The sequence below is a fragment of the Cyprinus carpio genome, chromosome B3 (genome assembly GCF_018340385.1).
Source record: "Cyprinus carpio isolate SPL01 chromosome B3, ASM1834038v1, whole genome shotgun sequence".
Taxonomy (NCBI): Eukaryota; Metazoa; Chordata; class Actinopteri; order Cypriniformes; family Cyprinidae; genus Cyprinus; species Cyprinus carpio.
In genome coordinates, this window is record NC_056599.1 from 33,702,146 (window position 1) to 33,722,411 (window position 20,266).

The following is a 20,266-nucleotide window of genomic DNA, read 5'->3' on the forward strand; positions in this document are numbered from 1 at the left end:
TAGTGACAAATCCAGGACAGCATAAAACAGATGCCTACAAGTGTTGACTAATAGTAACAGTCCTTGCAATGAATTCGTACTGACAGCATAACTGTAAAAATGATTTGAACCAGTGGTCACGGCAACCGTCACGTCAAGTCCAGTGCCCAACACAACCAAACATATATGGTTTGCGCGGTGCCGCAAAAAAAAAAAATTAACTGACCCCGCTATTGTTGGGTTTAACTTCAGTAGCAGAATTAGATTGTTACTGTTGAGCATTGGACCTAGGGCTGTGCGATATGGACAAAAAAAAAACCTATCGCGGCAATCTTTGATCAATTTTGCGATTCGAGCCAAACACATATTTTGACACCACAGATATGCTCTTTACAGTCATAAATGTCAGGATGATTTGAAACATATTTCCAAAAGAAAACCCATTACAGACGTATCACAGTTGTAACATCTCCTAGAAACACAGTCAAAATAACACTATTAGTAAAGGGTAACAAAATTTCTCCCGTATGGCAAAACGGATAAATATAAACTTATTGATAGGTCCAGGTGACTTTTTTTTTTTTTTTTTCAAGAATTTGAATAGAGCTCATAATTGTAGCGGTGGTCAGGTGTTAAATAGCATTTATTTATACATTATATTGTTATCACACGTACTCCGAAAAAAATTTTGCAGTGCGTATACAGTATGGTTTGAGCAGTTCAGAAGCTCAAGCAGCAGAGGAGAGCGCATTTTTGTAACGTGAAAGCACTTTTAATGCGCGAGCGCGAACTGTTCTTACGCAACTATGCACATTTCTTTGGCTCTGTCACATAATTTTACGCGCTTGCTCAGATACACACGGCTCTCGCCCGAGAAAGTGCGCGCAATAAACCACGTGTCTTCTCTTTAACGTTTGCGTAGATGTTTGGGCACTTAACTCCTCTTATTCATGTGTGTGTAATTATTTTCGCACATTTTATTTCTAAATTATAATTGACGTGCAGTGTGATACGTACTTGATTGGTTAACATGGGCTAAAAAGGCGCATCACAGATAAGTGTGAACCTATGGCATACTGCGGGAGGTCATATAGCGGATATATATGCTATGAGCGATTTAGACATCGCGCACTAAAGACACCAATCATGATTTGGTGACCACTCTTCAGCCCTAGAATGGCAATGAAACAGTAAACATTCACTATTTCATTTATAAATATATATAAATGACTGTAAATGTTATTATTTTAGGACATGCAACATATATTAACAATATTATTAGTTATTTGCATCAATTGGCGGCCCAGGTGCAATTCAGGTTGCATAGAAATCCTGCCTTTGGCCTTGCAAATAACATAAACAAATAACCCAAGTTGGGTTGTTAATCCAGCATTTTTTGTGTGTGTGTTTTTTGATGTTAATTATTTGTGTGGAATTAATTGTATGAGTTTATATTGATTGTTTAATTTTTATTATTTTTTGCACATTTTGGTTTGTTATGTGATCTGTTTAAGCGACGCCTGCCAAAATTTAACCCAAATACATGGATGGAAACATAGCTAGCAGTTTTCTTGCATTAAGAGTCTTTTTGAATTGCAGTGTGAAATTGAAGAAAACAGTGTGAAACGCACAGGACTGATTCCTGAACAAATTATTCTAATGAGCTGGATTGACATTTGATATGAAGTTAAGGCCATTTGTTGGATTACAATTCTTAATGTGTTTCATTTTTTGGTTTTGAGTATGGTTTTTTAGGAACCTAAATCGTTAAAGAGGAATCAGAATCAGAATGGTTAAATTCCTTCTGATCCCTCTGTAAGCAGCACAGGTCACTGCAACATCACATGACCTGCAGTAACTCATCCTTTCAGTCTTAGACACCAAAGGCTGCCAAATCAATGGCCTCTTTCATCACACTGAGACTCAGAGAGAGAGGTCAGAGAAGCTTGCAAATGTGCAGGGATCAGTTAGGACAGTCGACTTGTCACCAAACAATCAGTTAGTCGACTAGTGCGTAAAGTTTCTTCATTATTTCCGAGTGGGTTCAGGTCATTAAGTTCACACAAACAGCAATTTGCAGAAGCAGCAGTCAGAAGTCATTCAGTTGTGTGTTAGTTATGCATATGCAAACTGCCTGCACCAAACTGAAATATACTTTGGGTTTAAGTCTTCGTGTGAGCTTTAGATTCTGCAGCCTGACTCTTGTCTGAACAAGGACGACAGCTGATATTAGGACACCTTGGGGCTGAATAGCACATCATACTCGCTGGGCTGTACACCTGGAGGGTTATATTCAAAGAAGAAAGGCTTCTTTAGCAATCAAACATGCATTGCTCTTGAATTAGAGAATAGTGCAACAGTACGGCTGTACACTCTAAAAAAAAAATTCTGGGTTAAATACAACCCAGTGCTGGGTAAAATATGGACAAACCCAGCAACTGGTTTGTTTTGACCTAGCAGTTGGGTTACTACCCAGAAGGTTGGGTTACTACCCAGAAGGTTGGGTTTGTGTTAATAAGGTTGGGTTTGGGTTAATCAATTTAACAATTGCTTGTCCATATTTACCCCCAGCACTGGGTTGTATTTAACCCAGCGTTTTTAGTGTAATATGTGCAGTAGGTGTCCACTACAGGAATCAGCACAGAGAAAGAGACACATGATAGAGTCCCATGAGAGCCAATTAGGAGAGAAACAGCAGGGACGCATTCACACAAACATGTGAAACATCCCACAACAGACATTTTGGGAGTTTCTCAGGGTGGCAGAACTCCATTCATACAGACCACTGTCATCTCAACCAAATCTTCAGACCATAAATGTATGTGTGTATTATCCACTAATGTGAATGAGGACTTAAATAAACAGTAAAGAAAGATAAATAGTAAAGGTCTTGAGAGAAAAAGTTAAAAATTAGTAAGAGTTTATAAATAAGTCAGTACCATAAGTAAAGGACATTTTACATTTAACAAACATTACCTACTGTTCAAAATTTGATTTTTGTTAAAGAAATTGTTTTTATTCTGCAAGAATCCATTAAATAGACAAACGCATTTATGAAGTTACAAAAGATTACTATTTAAAAAGAAATGAAGACAGAAAAAAATAAAATTTTTTTTTTGAAATTTTTTTAAAGAAAATTTTTTAAACAATTGTTTTAAGAAGATTATTTGTTTTAGATAAACTGTTTTAATAATTGTTATTGTTTTTTGAGATGTTTATTGGCATATTAGAATGATTTCTGAAGAACCATGTGATACTGAACACTGATACTGACACCTTGTTCACCTTTGAGTTCAAGCCTCTTCATACACTCGATGCAGGATGACTGTGAAGTAAAACGTGGAGCAGGAATCCAGACACGACAGCACATTCCTGATACTCGTCACAACTCGTAACCTTTCTCAAATATGTTCACGTATTCCTCAAGAGCGCTTGAACAGCAGACAGTTATTCATTGACTTATTAGTTATGCAGGCTTCTTCCAAGTTCGCTTACAGTTACAGTTCACTTATTTCTGGGCCGGTCATCCTGGACTAACCTGAGGTTAAGTGTTTTGATCAAGGGCACAACGATTATCGTTCCTGAATCAACCCAGCTGGGGTTTGAGCCACCTCAGATGTTTAAACACTACGCCGCATTATTAGCTGCAGTCATCTGAGAGCTGCAAAGCAGTCACAAATGGTTCATTTCATTGGCAGCCGTTTACAAACCCTGTCTGAGGCAACAGAAATAAAGCATATCTTCAAGTCATAATGAAACAGAAGTGGTGACAGATCTCTTGCTACATACTGAGATGTGTATACAAGTGAAATGGATTACTGAAAAAGGAAAAGGGTTCTATGTATCAGTTGTTGATTGGATTTTGTGATGTGGCTACTGCACTCAAAAGTGGAGGCAGATAACAAACACAGGCACTTTACATTTCGTGAATCGGAGGCTTATTCGTATGAATTTGTACAATCTGCTTACACACCATTAACAGCTATGATTAGGGAAGGACTATCAAAGATTAGCTTTTTCAAAAAACAAAAAGCATATTTCTATTCAAATTACACCACCTCACAAAATAAGTACTTTTTTTTTTTTGATAAGATCAGGATGGTATATAAACGTGGCAGGCATTTAGAAAATAGATAGGATGAATTTTCATTTCATGTCAGCCTCATTCGGTGCACAGTGGACTCAATTATGGGCAGCGTCTCAAAACCTAGCAAACTCCCTATCTAGGCATTACAGGCACAGCCTAGCAAGGCAGTACACTTGACTTTAAGACTAGTATACCCCAAAATCATACGTGTCCATTCAGATCACGCTGTACGAATTCACAACCTTGAAAAATATTTATATTTGTTAAATTTGTTGTTTCTCCAGAAGAACGAGTTATGCCATTTTGATTAAACATTACAAGGTCATTTTTTAAAAATGTGAACAATTTATCCATGCATATGCCAAATTAAGAATTGCAATAAGCATTTAGAAAATAGATCATGCAAATTTAATGCACACTTAAACTTTCTGAACATCAGTATAAGCTCTAATAAAGGCTGAAACACTGTAATAAAACTCTGAACAGCCTAACTTAATGAATAATGGACTAAATTATAGGGTGTGTTTCAAAACTTATTAAGAGTGTGAACAATTTATCCATTTGTATTCAAAGTTAAGTATTGAGTCGACATATATTTTATTATATTTTGGTATCTGAGTAGATTTTTGGGTTATAATGATTTTTATTGTTATAGGATTGACGAGATGGCATCAAAAAGTAGTATGCAACATGAGTTGCCTTGATGTACTTAAAAATAAAGGTTCTTCATGAGCATCTATAATGATCCCATGAGGAACCTCCATGGAACCCTTCCACTGCATAAAATAATATTTATAGTGAATTTATTTTATTTATTTAACTTTAAAAAATGTTCTTCAGACCAAGAAGGTGGTTCTTTTAGGAACTGTTCACTGAGAGGTTCTTTGGGGAACCAAAAGTAGCTCTATGGCATCACTGACAAAACCCCCCTTTTGGAAGCTTTTATTTTCAGTTCTGTAGTAGTCAGCATTTTTGTGTATTATTACATCAAAGCCTAGTGAGCCACCTACGATACTCTGAAATGCTATCTAGGTTAGACAATTAATACTAGCCCTATACCGTAATGGTCTGCAATAGACAGTAGGTTCACTAGATTCTCACACAGCGAAGCCCAAAAATGCTACTGTGGGCAGATTAATTTACCTGAATATAATGCCTAAAGTGCGGACTATGTTAGCTCTCTAGGTTTTGATACTAAGATTAACCAAAAATGCTGCCTGCGTAGACAGCTCACTAAGTTTTGCTTCACAGCCGTAGAGTTATTACGGGTGAAGTCAGTCCAGTCATTTAAAACCCGACGCCGGTCAAAACAACCCGCTCTGAATGATCCACAACACAACACCTGATCTAAACTACTGCATTGTTTGTGTGTTTTATATACTATAACCCTCTCTGAGAATGCAACGAACGCTTTTGTTTACATTCGACGGCGCTACTACTGGAGTAACAGTTCAACTAATGAGACTGACGGCTTTAGCTTAGCTTAGCATGCTATCAGAAACCCTCAGATCAAACGGCGAAACTGAGGCACGGAGAACAGATCTGCCCGCAGGAAACAGCACCTACCTCAGCCTCTCCCTCCTCCAGACTCCGCAGGCTCCATACCACCAGTCCCTGGATCAGCAAGATCGTTAAACCGGCCGCGATTGCGAGTTTATACCGTCTAAGGAGCTTCTGTACACGGGTACTCGCGACCATCTTTCCCCCGTGAATCTCATATAAGCAACAGCAGCGAGTCACGCTGGCCGCGAGTGACACGCTCGGAGGGAGTCGACTCTGCGAATCAGACGGTGAATCGATCAGTGCCCTTTGAGAAAGCATTGTGGCTCAGAGTCTTTTAACCAAATGATTCTGATTCAACTGAATCAAATTGAGAGTTAGTATCTCAATTCATATTTAGAGAGGAAATGACCAGCTGGCTGCTTGCTCGCGTGAAAATTATAATATTTGAAGCACATGATTCACAAATTCATGATTGTTTATGAAAATGATGTAGAAGTGCTCGCGTGAAAATTATCATATTTGAAATATATATATGCAATTAATATATAAGATATATAGATATCTATATATATATTATTGCAAATTGTACACAACAAGGCAGGGAACTCCTAACAACATAAGGCACATCCACCATAAATAATAAAAAATAATCAACCTGAATAATAAAAATCGTACTCAAATATACAAAAATAGCAACAATAAGGGCGAAAAACTAGAACTGCAAAAATTCATCAAATAAAAATACATTAAAATAATAGCGAAATATTTTGAGATAGAGAGCCAAAGACTAAAGCTCTGAAACATTTTCACAAACTCACAAAGAAGTAATAAATAAACAGTTAATGCACGAATCACTCAAAGTATCAACAGGTAGATTTATTAAATTTACATTTAGTCATTTAGCAGACGCTTTTATCCAAATGATGACAGAAGCAATCAAAAACAAAGTACAAAGGAGCAATGATATGTGTCGACTAAATTGTTTCGATTATTGTTTGTATGGAAAGAATTTATTTATTTGTTTGTATGATGAAGGTGTGTTTATTAATGTATGGATTACTAATAAAAGGTAGTTGTATTCTGCCGCTGGGCGGCGCACTTCAAAAGCGCAAAGTCTCGCCCGTCTCCAAGACAACCGCTGCGTGTGGAATGTATCCGCTTGTGAATTTAAGTGATACGGAAGAAAGTCTGTCATATGAGGGATTTTATTTATTATTATTTTATTCAAAAAAGATAATGTTTATTTATATATTTCCCTGCTAGCACATAAACAAATCACAACTGTGCTTTAGTCTATTTCACATGTCCCTGATCACGAAACGAACGAATCCTATTACGATGAAGGCTAAGCTCATGAATATTAATTAACCCATGCAACCGTCGCTTAGCAACTTCCCAGTAGCGTCCAGTCAAGAAGCTCATTACTATTCATGAGCCGAGCCTTCGCCATAGTAGGCTTCTCTGTGTATTCAGTGATGGCAACAATGTATCCGCGGCTGGGTTCTCGAGGACTAGTTGGGTCAGGATGTGAGTCGTGACTGACGCTCAGTTCACTCAGCAGAACTTCTGGGATTCAGGTCACTCTCAACTCTCTGAAATGAAGCTGGAAAGAAAGAAACACTACTCTTCTGGTGACTTGCTATGAGACAGCTTGCGTCGCTTGGAAGAAAAGTTGTATTTATCAGAGATGTCCACCACGGTGTCCCCAAAAGTCCCCTCCGCCAGCTCCTCAGCGGACCAGCGGACAGTCGTCGTGGGTGCGTGTAAGTAGCAATTTGTTTTTATTAGAAATAAATATTGTCTTTTTCAAAAAGTCATTTTGAGTGTCTTAAGATGTAGCTATTTTATTATTATTATTTTTTTATTAATAATATTTTTTATTTTTTTAAATATTTTTATTTTTCATCTTAAACTGAATAAACTGTACAAATGACAATACAAGGTCTTAAAGTTTTCTATTAATACAGAGTTATTTAATCTTTACAACATCTTTAAGCATAATAACAATATTTGGAAAATTTACTATACTGTATGTATATGTGTGTGTGTGTGTGTGTGTGTGTGTGTGTGTGTTTGTGTGTTTGTGTGTGTGTGTATATATATACTTTTATTCAGCAAGCATGTGTTAAACTGATATGAAAAGTGATAGTAGACATATTGTTAGAAAATATTTCTGTTTGGAAGATGCTGGTCTTTTAAACTTTTTATACATCAAAGAATCCTGAAAAAATTTATTTTCATTGATTTGCAAAGGAGTTATTTTTATATTTTGAATGAAATAATTAGTACAGCTGATTTATTGTTTGATAATTAGTCAGAATGATTTCTGAAGGATCATGTGACACTGAAGACTGGAGTAATGATGCTGAAAAATCAGCTCTGCATCACAGGAATAAATTATATTTTAAAGTATAATAAAATAGAATACAGTTATTTAAAATTGCAATAATAATTTATAATTTTACTATTTTTTCTGTATTTCTGATCAAATAAATGCAGCCTTGATTAGCAAAAGTAACTTCTTTAAATATATATAGTATATATATGAATACAGTTATTTAAAATTTTATGTATTTATTTGTATGTGTATATTCTTTATATATCAGGCCTAATTAAGACTTTTAATCAAATATAAATGTAAGTAAATTATGCACAAATAAAGACAATCTCTTAGTATGCCTGCTTTGAAAATAGTGTTGTACAGAAATATAACTTGTCCCTACATTTACAGCTCTAGAGGTTCCAGATCTGACCGCGGTGTATTGTGTGTTGTCTTTTCAGTTTGTTGTCTGGTGTTTTTCTTCATGATTGTGGTGCTGCTGTTGATCCTGTACCGGAAGGTTCCTCTCTGCTGCAAAATGAGGGTTTATCAGGAATCTCGTACTGACGTGGTAAGATTTTCATACTTCATACTTTCATTCTTCAAGGACTTCAGTTCTCAGTTAAGTCTCATTAAGGCTCAACCCTGCCTCAGATGTTTCTCCTAAAAGAACACAAATGATACAGTTGCTGACATTTAAGATTATTGTGACACGTTGGTCTTGGAGCAATGGGAAATGCTTAAGTTCCTAGTGATATTTCTGTCTTTCTCTGAGCACACAATTTGCAAGTCTTCATTACTGTCTATGAGGGACAATTAAGACATTAATGAGATGTCGTTTGTGATTTTCCTTTCTAACGAGACATGAAATGAACTTTTTTTTTGCTGTTTACTAAGTAATGTCGGGCAGCTAAAAATATAGTTAAAGTGTTACAATTAAAAACTATACTTAAGTGTGTCGTGAGACATTGTCACGAAAGTGTCTCTCTTTAGGTACACTTTTATTTCATTAATATATTATCTGCAAGTTATTTAAAAATACACTTGAAGTAAACGTCAAGTGCACATTCAATGCAATTACGTGCGCTTCTTTTCCACAAAGGTGGAGAAAAAGTATCAAATGCAGTTAAAATGTTACATGTGCCCTAGTTTGATAATTTCACAGATGAAGAACGTCTCCTACCCATTTGAGTTATCAATGTTTGGTACACTTACACACAAACAGAGATTACATATTATCTTTTTACCTAACTGTGCTAAACTTTCAAGAGCTTTATCATGTGCTGTGCCAAACACTGTGACTCAGCTCATGGGGAGCTTGTATTGTTAACGTCAGATGTGATCGTAAGCAAAATAAATGATCTTAAGCAACATAAGCAAGAAGTTAGAGCTTCAAATGTTAAAAACGTTAGTCAAAGATTTAACTCTGGACCAAAAAGTAATACCAATTTTAGACAACTGTAAGAAGAGAAACAGTATCTGACATCTAAACCTGAATCTTTCCCAGTGAAGAGCACAAACTGTCCAGGTTCATGCGAGTCAGTTCTGTGAAGCATCTAAACACACAGTTCTGTTAGAGAGGACAACAAAACAGCGTGACCGTTCCCCTGACTATGACAGTTACCAGTGCCCACGGAAAGTTACACAGTAATCAGATATTAAACAGGAGTAACTGCCCTTACACACTTTAGCATACTTTTAAAAAGAGAACCTATTATGGAAATAATACACTTTAAAAGAATATACTAATATGTGAACTGAATGTAAAGTTTTCAGACACTTAAGTTAAGTGCAATTAGAGTGCTTTTTGACCTACTTAGGTAGAACTTTGTACTTTTAACATCTTTGTATGTAATTTAATAAATAATTTGACATTATTAACAATGGCACTTTAAAAAAAGTGTATCATGTTCACTTAAGTGGTTATTAATTTCATTAATATATTATCTACAAGCAGTGCTGGGCAAGTTACTCTAAAATGTCATTAATTACTAGCTATTATTTGCATATTCAACAGTGTAATTAGATTATTGTACAAATTACTCGCTCTAAAAAGTATTGTATTACTTATTACTAATTACATTCTAAATCCCATATCAACCTCAACCAGCTGAACAATAGACATGAAACTAAAAATAAATAATAAAAATTTGCATAAATTATTCTTGAACTGACCAAAGTATTTAAAAGGATACTCCACCCCAAAATGAAAATTTTGTCATTAATCACTTACCCCCATGTAGTTCCAAACCCGTTAAAGCTTTTTTGGATGAAAACCAGGAGGCCTGTGACTGTCCAATAGACTGCCAAGTAAAGGTATGAAAGTCGTCGTCAGAATACTCCATCTGCCATCAGATGTGCAATCTGGGTTATATGAAGCAACGGGAACACTTTTTGTAAGCGAAGAAAACAAAAAGAACGACTTTATTCAACAATTCCTTTGTCAACAGTCATACAGTGATATGGAGAGACACAGAAGAGACTGCTGACAAAGGAATTGTTGAATAAAGTCGTTTTTGTTTTCTTCGCTTACAAAAAGTGTTCCCTTCGCTTCATATAACACAGATTGCACATCTGATGGCAAATGGAGTATTCTGACGACGACTTTCATACCTTTTCTGGACCTTGACACTGTTATTTACTTGGCAGTCTATCTATGGGACAGTCACAAGCCTCCAGGTTTTCATCCAAAATATCTTAAATTGTGTTCCGAGGACAAACGAAGCTTTTACGGGTTTGGAACGACATGGGGGTAAGTGATTAATGACAAAATTTTCATTTTGGGGTGGAGTGTCCCTTTAAAGGGAGAAGGTTACATTAAAAACATACAGTATATTTTAACATTATGTTACATTATTATGCTAAATCCTCTATTGTTCTATAGTCTATACAGTATTTAATGTAATTACATCAGAAGTAACTGTAATCCCTTACATTTTTCATGGGAAAAGTAATTACACTACAGTAATTAATTACTTAGTAATGTATTAACTATATTAACTCTATAAATATATTTAATACATAAACGTAACATATTTTTCTTATATACTGTATGTGTGTGTATTTATATATACATAATAAATACACACAGCATACAAACATATATTATATAAACAAAAACTTTTATTTTGGATGCGATAAATCGTGAATAATCATTTGACAGCACTAATTTAAACATGTTAAAGTTTGGTAAAAAGTTTGAAGCTGTTATTGGTAGCTGAACATATTACTGAATTAGCCAAATTCTGAAAACAAACAAACAAAAAAAAACATAAATGGACATTTCAGTGGAGTTCTGCAGGCGCAGGTTCCATGTGGGCCAATGCTACTTGTGTATCATCTAATAAAGAAAGAATAATGTCTGCACACTGAAATTAGAGCTCCAAAAATTTTTAATATTTCCAAAAACAGCACAACAGTGTCAGAGCGTTTCTCCCTCAATGTGTCCAGTCCTCAGGATGCGGGTCTTGAAAGCAGATGTTAGATTAGACTGAGAGCGCTGCGTTTATCTGCTGTGTTCTGGTCGTAAAGCAGATCCCTCACACTTTGTGACTTACCCTCAAGTCATACCTCGTCCTCTACATTTCCTTTTCCTGTTCACTTTCAACCTTAACTGTTCCCCCCGAGAGCATTTTAACCTTATCTTAGCAACACAGGGAAACTGCCTCCACATTCTTCCTCCCACAAAGAGGAAATGCAAAAACATGTCTGTTAGTTAAACTGTGGTGAAGACAGACGTGAGGTACTGGTTAAATGAGGCACAGAAGAGGTCTGTGATGAAATCAGCCTCTCTTTGACCACATACACACAATAGAGTTTTAGGAGTGGCCACCATATTTAAATCAGGCGGATTTTAGATAACACACACCTGAACCATCCTGACATGCACACGCTGATAAATAGCAAAGGTCAGTTTATTGAAATAACCAATTTTACTAGTTTACATGCAAACCATGACTTCAGTGTCACTATCATTACGTTTCAGATAACTCTCCCAGTCTTTGTAACTTGTAACTTTATTCAACAATTTCAAAACCGCAGCAGCATCGCACGCATGCGTCGTGGTACTTTCGTGAATATGTGTCGAAGACTGACATGGAAGGGAAGAAATTATTGAATAAAATCTTTATTTTTGTTTTCTTTGTGCACAAAATTATTATTGTTGTTTCTTTATTATTTTTGTTTTGAAACTGTTGTGTCATATTTTTTATTTTTTAGATGTGTTTTCTATATTTTTGTGTGTTTTGTGTGGTAGTTGCATTGCTGTCTATGGAGGGTCAGAAAGCTCTCGGATTTCATCAAAAATATCTTAATTTGTGTTCTGAAGATTAAAGGAGATCTTACAGGTTTGGAATGACATGAGGGTGAGTTATTAATCACAGAATATTAATTTTGGGGTAAACTAACCCCTTTGGTGAAGAAACACTAGTAGAAAATATTTTTCCAAATATTAATCACAGAATATTAATTTTGGGGTAAACTAACCCCATATATGGAGAAGTCAAAAGACTGTGAATAATTAAATGGATAAAACAACCTCATATACTTATATTTATTCTTAAAAATAAAGGCTATTTATTGGCATCTATGGTTCCATGAAGAACCTTTAACATCCACAGAAACTTTCCATTCCACAAAAGGTTCTAGGGATTTTTCTAATGTTCTTGACACTAATAAAATTGGTTAATTTAAGAACTGTTCACTGAAAGGTTCTTTGGGGAACCAAAATGGTTCTTTTTTGGCATCACTGTGAAAACCCTCTTTTTTATTTTAAGAGTGAAGAAGATAAAGAAATCAAGTTTATTTCTAATGTTGCGTGGCGTTTAATAAACTAACTTACACGCTCTCATAAAAAACGTAACTTATTAATAAACTAACTTACATGCTCTCATAGAAACTTAAGTCATTTTGAGACATATATGTGACCCAAAACCAATCATTAGGGTCAGTTTTTTGAAATTGAGATTTATACATCTTCTGAAAGCTGAATAAATAAGCTTTCCACTGATGTATTGTTTGTTATGACAGGAGAATATTAAGTTGAGATACAACTATTTGAATATCTGGAATCTGAGGGTGCAGAAAAATCGAAATACTGAGAAAATCGCATTTAAAGCTGTCCAAATAAAGTGCTTAGCAATGCATATTACTAATCAAAAATTAAGTTTTGATATATTTACCGTAGGGAATTTACAAAATATCTTGATGGAACATGATCTTTACTTAATATCCTAATGATTTTTGGTGTAAAAGAGAAATAGATCATTTTGACCCATACAATGTATTTTTGGCTATACCCGTGCTACATATGACTGGTTTTGTGCTCCAGGGTCACATATATGTCCTCATCCTGAAGTGTCTTCACCATCTGATCGTTAGGTCCTGTGTTTCAGTGGGGGATCAGAGGAGACAAAGCTTTTACTTTCGGTCAGGCACTGAAAAAGGCACACTGCCGAAGAGGTCCTCCCCCGACTTCAGGACTGATTTTACACGCTTTTGCTTTTTCACACTGCCTGAATCAGAGGAGTAAACAAAAGACCATCTCTCTTTTCGGGGGGACTCCGAGACTGTTGAAAGTGCGAACCAGTGAGGGAAGGTGACCCCTGACCTCACATTTACTAAACGTGTCTCTCAGAGTCCCGAATGGGAGGGGTGCTGGGAAAGGTCAAAACACGTCACCGTGAGTGACGTCAGAGCTTGTGTTCAAGTCCTCACCAGCGTCACAGATTAGGGTCCAAGCTTTATAGAGGGATGATTCTTGCCTAAATGATTGTCAGGGGCATTTTTTACCTTTAAGAGGACACTTTTGGTTACACTTCATTTTAAGGTGTTCTTATTACAGTGTAATTATACATTTAAGTACTGAGTAATATTAATTAACTACATGGTTAGGGTTAGGAATCAGGATTGGGGTTTGGTTTAGGTTTACTTGCATGTAATTATATATAATAATTTGTTATAATAGTATATGCATGTAACATGAGTAACAAGGACACCTTAAAATAAAGTGGTACCCACTTTTTTAACAATTGTTATAAAAATGTTGTCCATTTATTCAAGTGGAATAATAAAAACTATAAAATCATTTTATTATAAAATCAAATATTAATTATATAGAAATGTATGTATCCCTTGTGAAAAAGAAGTATGCTTTAGAATATATATATATATATATATATATATATATATATATATATATATATATATATATATATAGAAAGTACTTATTACAGACACAATATACTTTCAAAGCATATAAATAAGTGTAAACTGAGTGTAATGTTTTTGGACACGTTATTGCATACTAATGCAATGTAATGTAATGCAAGTTGTAATACAGTTTAAATTAATATTAAATTAACTTTGTTAACTTAAGAGTGTTTTTAGACACACTTAAGTACAGTAGGACTTAAAAATCTTTATATAGAAAATGGTACTATATATGAAATAATTATAAAACTTTATATACAAAATTATTGAAAGTATTGTGTCTGAAATATGGTTAAAGTGAACTGCTGAATGTAAATTACAATAATGTCATTTCTACTGAAATGTATATGTTGTGTATTTAAATATATTTGTAATTAAACAGTTAGTTTTAGTGAATAACACATCAAAGTTAAAATAAAATGATAATCAAGTACTTTATGTGTGCTTTAACATGTTAGTCAACACATTAAAATAATTATTAAAACAAAGATTTCAAGCTTACTTTTCATTTTACATTATTACAAAGTGCATGTTTAAATGGACAGAAATTCATAAAATAATGTAATGAAACACTAATGCAAAAATGGAAATAACTCAAATATAAAATGTCCAGACATATCAAAGTAATGGTAGAAAATGAATGGTAACCTCAAATAATTATAAAGAAAATAATGTCAGAATGTTTAAAAAAAAAAAAAAAACACACTTAAAATAGGTCTTACAATGTTACATCAAAGCATGTTATGGTCAAAAATAAAAAAATAAAAAATAAATTCTATTTTGGACAAAGACAGTGGAGCCTACTCTCTTTGTCCAAAATCGAATTTCCTGTTTTTTTCCTTTTAATTTTTGACCATGCTTTGATGTTTTGTCACTTTGCCCTGGTTAACCCTTCTCTGCATGTTTTGGCCTGATCTGACTTGTAGCACTGTCCGGGTGACATGTGGGCCTATAAAATGGAGTGCACTCGTTTACTAGTACCTGCAGAAACAAGGGTGCCAAACAGAGGCAGACCTTTAAAACGCCAGTGTGGGGTTTGTTACCCGGGACCCTGATGACGCAGTAAGACACTGTATTGTCCCGGGACACAAAGCCTTCTATTTAGGTGTGGGGTAATCACAGAGTGTCCGGCTGGGCTGGAGGAATTCCTCGGCCTCACGCGGGTCCGCCTGCCTAATCTAGTCCTGGATGGGAGGGGAGGAAGTTACTTGGTGGTCCTTCTCTTTAGCAACATAATTTATGACCATCCAGAGGTCTGGCTCTGCCATTGCAGATGTAGGAAGAGGAGGAGAGACATTACGGAAACAAAGAAGAGGGTGTGAGACTTTAAACTATGATTGGTGATGGTTTGACATGTAATCAGTATGTAAACATTGTAACTACTATGCTGTGGGTTCAGCTCCGGAAAGGACAATTGAAAATGTCTGAATAAATTCCCAGTAAATATTAACATGTCAAATCAAGTGCATACATTTTAAAGTAGCACATGAATACTTTGTAATCTAATGCAATGACATCCAATGACATGCTGTGACCAAACAATTTAAGGCCAGTGGAATCATACACATGAAGTATTTGCTTCTAAACAAATTCAACTCAAATTATAAAAAAAGGGGTTTTCCAAACTTTAGAATGGTTGTGTAATGAATAATCATTGATGATATCAAAAGGATTTTCTTTTTTTTGATTGAACAGGAATCTCCTCCTCAGTACTACAACAGCAGACAGACTCTAGTAGCTTCATCTGATGCGGAGCAAACACATGACACCGGTCTTGATAATGTGAATGCACGGGTAAGAGAATCTGTATGCTTTACCCATAATTATATCTGCCTTCATTTACTCACCTTCATGTCGTTATAGACCTGTATGACCAATAAGCATTAAAATACTTTTCCTGAATGGAAAGGTTTTCTACTTTTCTTTTATGTATTTTCTAGAAGAAAGAACAGTATACAGGTTTGAAACAACATGAGGGTGAAACTTTCTAGAAATAGTGACATATTCATGTTTTGTTTCTGCTTGTGCTCGACAGTCGGGCTCGTTGTTCCTCATTGGTGTGCCGAGCAGCTACTACCTTTCCTCACTGGAGCCTCCTCTTCCTCGTCTGCCCTCGTATGAGAGCGTCCGCAAGAAAGACCGACAGCGGCAGATCCACATGATGATAGCCGACCGCTTCGGCCTGAACGGATCTGTCGAGACTGAGGTGATTCATTTAGCTGCAGTAACAGTATTCATCTACAAGTGACCGGCTGGCATTTTACTGTCCTCAAAGTACAAAGCTAAATAGAAATAAACATAGATTTTGCAGATAATCATCAAATTATCAAAAACTGTATTGAATTCAATTAAAGTCTGTATATTTTCAAATATGACTGGTCACGCATTTTCCATATTATTTTAAAATGTAAACAGTTCTATACAGTTTAATGCCACTTGTTGGGTACTTTAGATCTGAAATGTATATTTAAATACTTGCAGATAATATAATGTTAATAATCTTAAAGAGAGACACTTTCATGACAGTTACCTAAGTACACTAAAAAGTGCACTAAAGAAGTACAGTACACTTATTTTGATGTGTTGACTACTCCATAATAAGTGCTTTTTAAAAAGTATGTTTCTTCGCAAGGGATGAGTGATTCTAAATCCATTTAAAATGAACAAGAAAAGGGTCAGACTTGCATGTGTGGCTGCAGCATGGAAGTGTAACAATGTGGTAAAATAGTGGATTATCTTTAAAAGCTCTTTAAAGCTTTTTTTCTATTACAGTTTTTGTACATACAGCTTTCATGACCTAATTAGACTAGATTAAGTTAATGACTTTACTGAAAAATTGATGATGACTTCTAAAAACATACATTTACGCACGTATTCAAATTTGAATGTACAATCGTCACGATGAAAAGATGTTCGCATCAGTCTGTTGTCCACTCAAAGCTCTCAAATATCACTTTGCTAAAGCCTTGCTATAACAGTTTCGTCTCTCAGCAGCTGCAGTCTGACTGAATTAAATAACAATAGATTTTTGATATGAATGACCCACGATTTTCTGTTCCGTAACATGATCATATCTGAGAAACGGATGCCATTCACTGCCACACAAACCTCACCTGCTCTGCTGCGAGCGCTTCAAGGCCCTGTGATGTTGACTTAGCGCCAGGAAAACGCATGAGTACACAGGCTAATGGGAATTAATGCACATCAAACATAATAAAGCGGCCTATTTTGAAAGGTAAACATCAGTGGAGAATACGGCTCATTGTCCGCCTGTCCTCTCCTTACCTCCCCAGGATTCACTGGGTGGATCGTTCACTCATGGGGGCCGTCCTTCACTCATTAACCGTATTATTGAGCTTAATTAGCTTGTTCTCCAGCTGGGCGCCGCGGTTTTGTCTGCTTTAAAACGGCTGTTTTTTTAGAAGGCTAAAGGGCAGACGTGGAGCTCAAAGCTTAAGAGAAAGAAGAAAGAAAGAGAGATAAAATGGCAAGAGGAAGTTGCTGTAAGGTAGAAGCTGAGCAGTGATATCGCCAATGAAATTTGTTTAAATAAATGTCGAGCTCTGTGTTATGAATAAACATAGTGCAGAGGACTTTATCTTTGGGAATATAGTCACTTGATAAGCATTAGCAATGTTAAATAATAATAAAATCATACGAGGAAACTAGATTTTTATGTTTTCTACTGGATATTTTCTCTAGAAATGATGCTAGTGTGTTGTGGGTGGTTGTCAGGCCATTGCTTAAAGGGATAGTTCACCCAAAAATGAAAATTCTGTCACTAATTATTCATCCTCATGTCGTTGCAAACATGTAAGGGCTTCGTTCATCTTCAGAATACAAATTAAGATATTTTTGATGAAATCCAAGAGCTTTCTGATCCTCCATAGACAGCAATGCAACTGACACGTTCAAGGCCCAGAAAGTTAGTAAAGACATTGTTAAAATAGTCCATGTGAGATCAGTGCTTCAACCGTAATTTTATGAAGCTACGAGAATACTTTTTGTGTGCAAAGAAAACTAGAATAACAACTTTATTCAACAATTTCGCAAGAGCTGGCACGCTGACATAGCTTATTTACAAGCAGAGAAAGATTTTGTGTGTAGAAAATTTTTTACAAGCAGAGAAAGATGCACGCTGTACATAAACATGTCCAAAGATTTCGGCTTGCAATTTCGTGAAACCAATTTTGTAATTCACCACAAGACTAATAATGTGCACAAACAAACTAAATAGAATCGATTTTGATTTCATGATGTGACTTCAAAGAAATAGTTCACCCAAAAATAAAAATGTGCTGGAAATGTATACTGACCCTCAGGTCATCTAAGATGTAGATCAACAAATCTACAACAGATCATCTGTTCAACAAAACAGATTTGGAGAAACGTATCATTACATCACTTGCTCAGCAAAGGAATCCTCAGCAGTGAATGGGTGCCGTCAGAATGAGAGTCCAAACAGCTGATAAAAACATCACAATAATCCACAACCACTTCGGTCCATCAGTTAACATCTTTTGAAGTGAAAGCTGCATTTTTGTAAGAAACAAATCCATTAAGTTTTTAACTTCTAACCATGGTTTCCATCGATAATATGAGTCCCTTACCCATAATATTGCGTTCTCCACTGAAAAGTCATCGTGTCTGCATCAGGAGAGAACTATTCTCAAACACATTTTACAAGTGAAAAGTGAAACACATATATTTATTCAGCCGATTTTGATTTTTATTCTGACGGCACCCATTCAATGCAGAGGATCCACTACATTTCTCCAAATCTGTTCTGAAGAAACACACATCTACATCTTGTATGGCCTGAGTATTTTTAATGTGAGTACTTACAGCAAATTTTCATTTCTGGGTAAACTATTATTTTAAGAGAATAGAAGAGTCCTGACACAAATTATAATTAAACCGACATTTTGATTAAACACACAAAAAAAATGGGACATAAGAAAAATCACTTTTGGAGAAGTGCACCAAAGGTATTTTTCTAGTGCAAGCTGTTCATTTGTGGTGTCATAAGTCAAGCTTTATCTCTGTTTTTTTTAACAGCCGCCTCCCACATATGAGGAGAGCATTCGTGAGTCCGTCCAGTCCATTGACGTCCCGTTTGACATCCTGGCACCCGAGGAGGTGCCGCCACACGCACCGGTCACAGTCTCTGAGGCCGACGTGGATTTACCTGCATATGAAGATCTACCTCAAATCACAGACTCACAAGATCCCAATAACACTGTTAATTAAAGCACAAGAACGCAATCCTTCCTCAGCAGGAAATCAGCAGCTGTTGAGCTGTGACTACCCTGACAGCTGATTGCTCACCCTGACGAGCAGCCGACGTGTGCGTGAATCCGCTGTGCTTGCAAAAGACACCAAAATAGGGAAGGACTTGACCTATGCAATAACTTGCACAAGCACAATACGAGAGGAGGAGGATGTTGCATCACTACTCAAAAAAGGGAAGAGAAGAACAAGAATATGCAAGAGTTTTAGTTCTGTCTCTGTTCAAAATGACATGAAACTGCTACTACGTATGTAGAATTATGCTGACTGTAGATATTTCCATGACTTTTCCAAGCCTAAAAAATGTAAACATTACATCACATTCCATGATATTATTACATTTATACATAAGTGGGGAATGTTGATTTCATTTTGATTATAAAAACCGATGTAAGCTATGAAAACAAATGTTTTTTTGTTTTTTTTGGGAATAACATCCATTTATGAATGGTTCAAAATAATACTAGTGACATTTATTAACCATAAATAAAGTCTATTTGGATTCCATGTTTAATTTTTCACAGAGATGGCAGGTTCATCTAAAACCAAAGTAGCAGCTGGTGCACTGTACTGACCTAAAGCACCAAAAAATGGAAATTTGAAGCCATGTTTTGGACATTACAGGGAAATTTTATCACTATTTTAGGCAGAGAGAATGGAAATTAGTTTTAATTCAATTCTGTTTTTAACCAAACTGGTCATTTTTTCAGTGTGCATGTTCCTCGTCAGACCAAATGACACTTTGCTGAAATTCTATTTGTTGAATCTCTCTTTTTTTAAAATAACCATTTATGAATGTGCTCAATTTTATCACTGTGAATAAAGATCTTAAATGTACAGTTTGCAAAAGTAATACTAGACTTGGACTGGTTTCTTCT

The 20,266-nt window shown here is 35.6% G+C and overlaps 2 protein-coding genes across 5 annotated transcripts in view; one reads left to right on the forward strand and one right to left on the reverse strand.

Moving 5' to 3' along the window:
* Positions 1-5,866, reverse strand: part of LOC109062058 (xylosyltransferase 2-like) — a 30,199-nt gene extending 24,333 nt beyond the window's left edge. For 2 of the 3 annotated variants that reach the window (XM_042720889.1, XM_042720888.1), the window contains exon 1: positions 5,633-5,866. In XM_042720889.1, the coding sequence (XP_042576823.1) occupies positions 5,633-5,764 (132 nt within the window). In that variant the 5' untranslated portion in view covers positions 5,765-5,866. The remainder of the gene's footprint in view (positions 1-5,632) is intronic. The other variant, XM_042720887.1, reaches the window with a different exon arrangement.
* A 1,168-nt stretch (positions 5,867-7,034) lies between these two features.
* Positions 7,035-20,241, forward strand: LOC122136593. Of its 2 annotated transcripts, none has more exons than XM_042720893.1 (5): positions 7,035-7,326; positions 8,351-8,460; positions 15,795-15,893; positions 16,135-16,305; positions 19,158-20,241. In XM_042720893.1, exons 1-5 carry the CDS (start codon positions 7,257-7,259, stop codon positions 19,347-19,349), a joined length of 642 nt encoding a protein of 213 aa, XP_042576827.1. In that variant the 5' UTR covers positions 7,035-7,256; the 3' UTR covers positions 19,350-20,241. The 2 variants fall into 2 exon arrangements, with proteins under 2 accessions (XP_042576827.1, XP_042576826.1); XM_042720892.1 differs by having other exon boundaries at positions 7,039-7,332.
* The last annotated feature ends 25 nt before the right edge of the window (positions 20,242-20,266 follow it).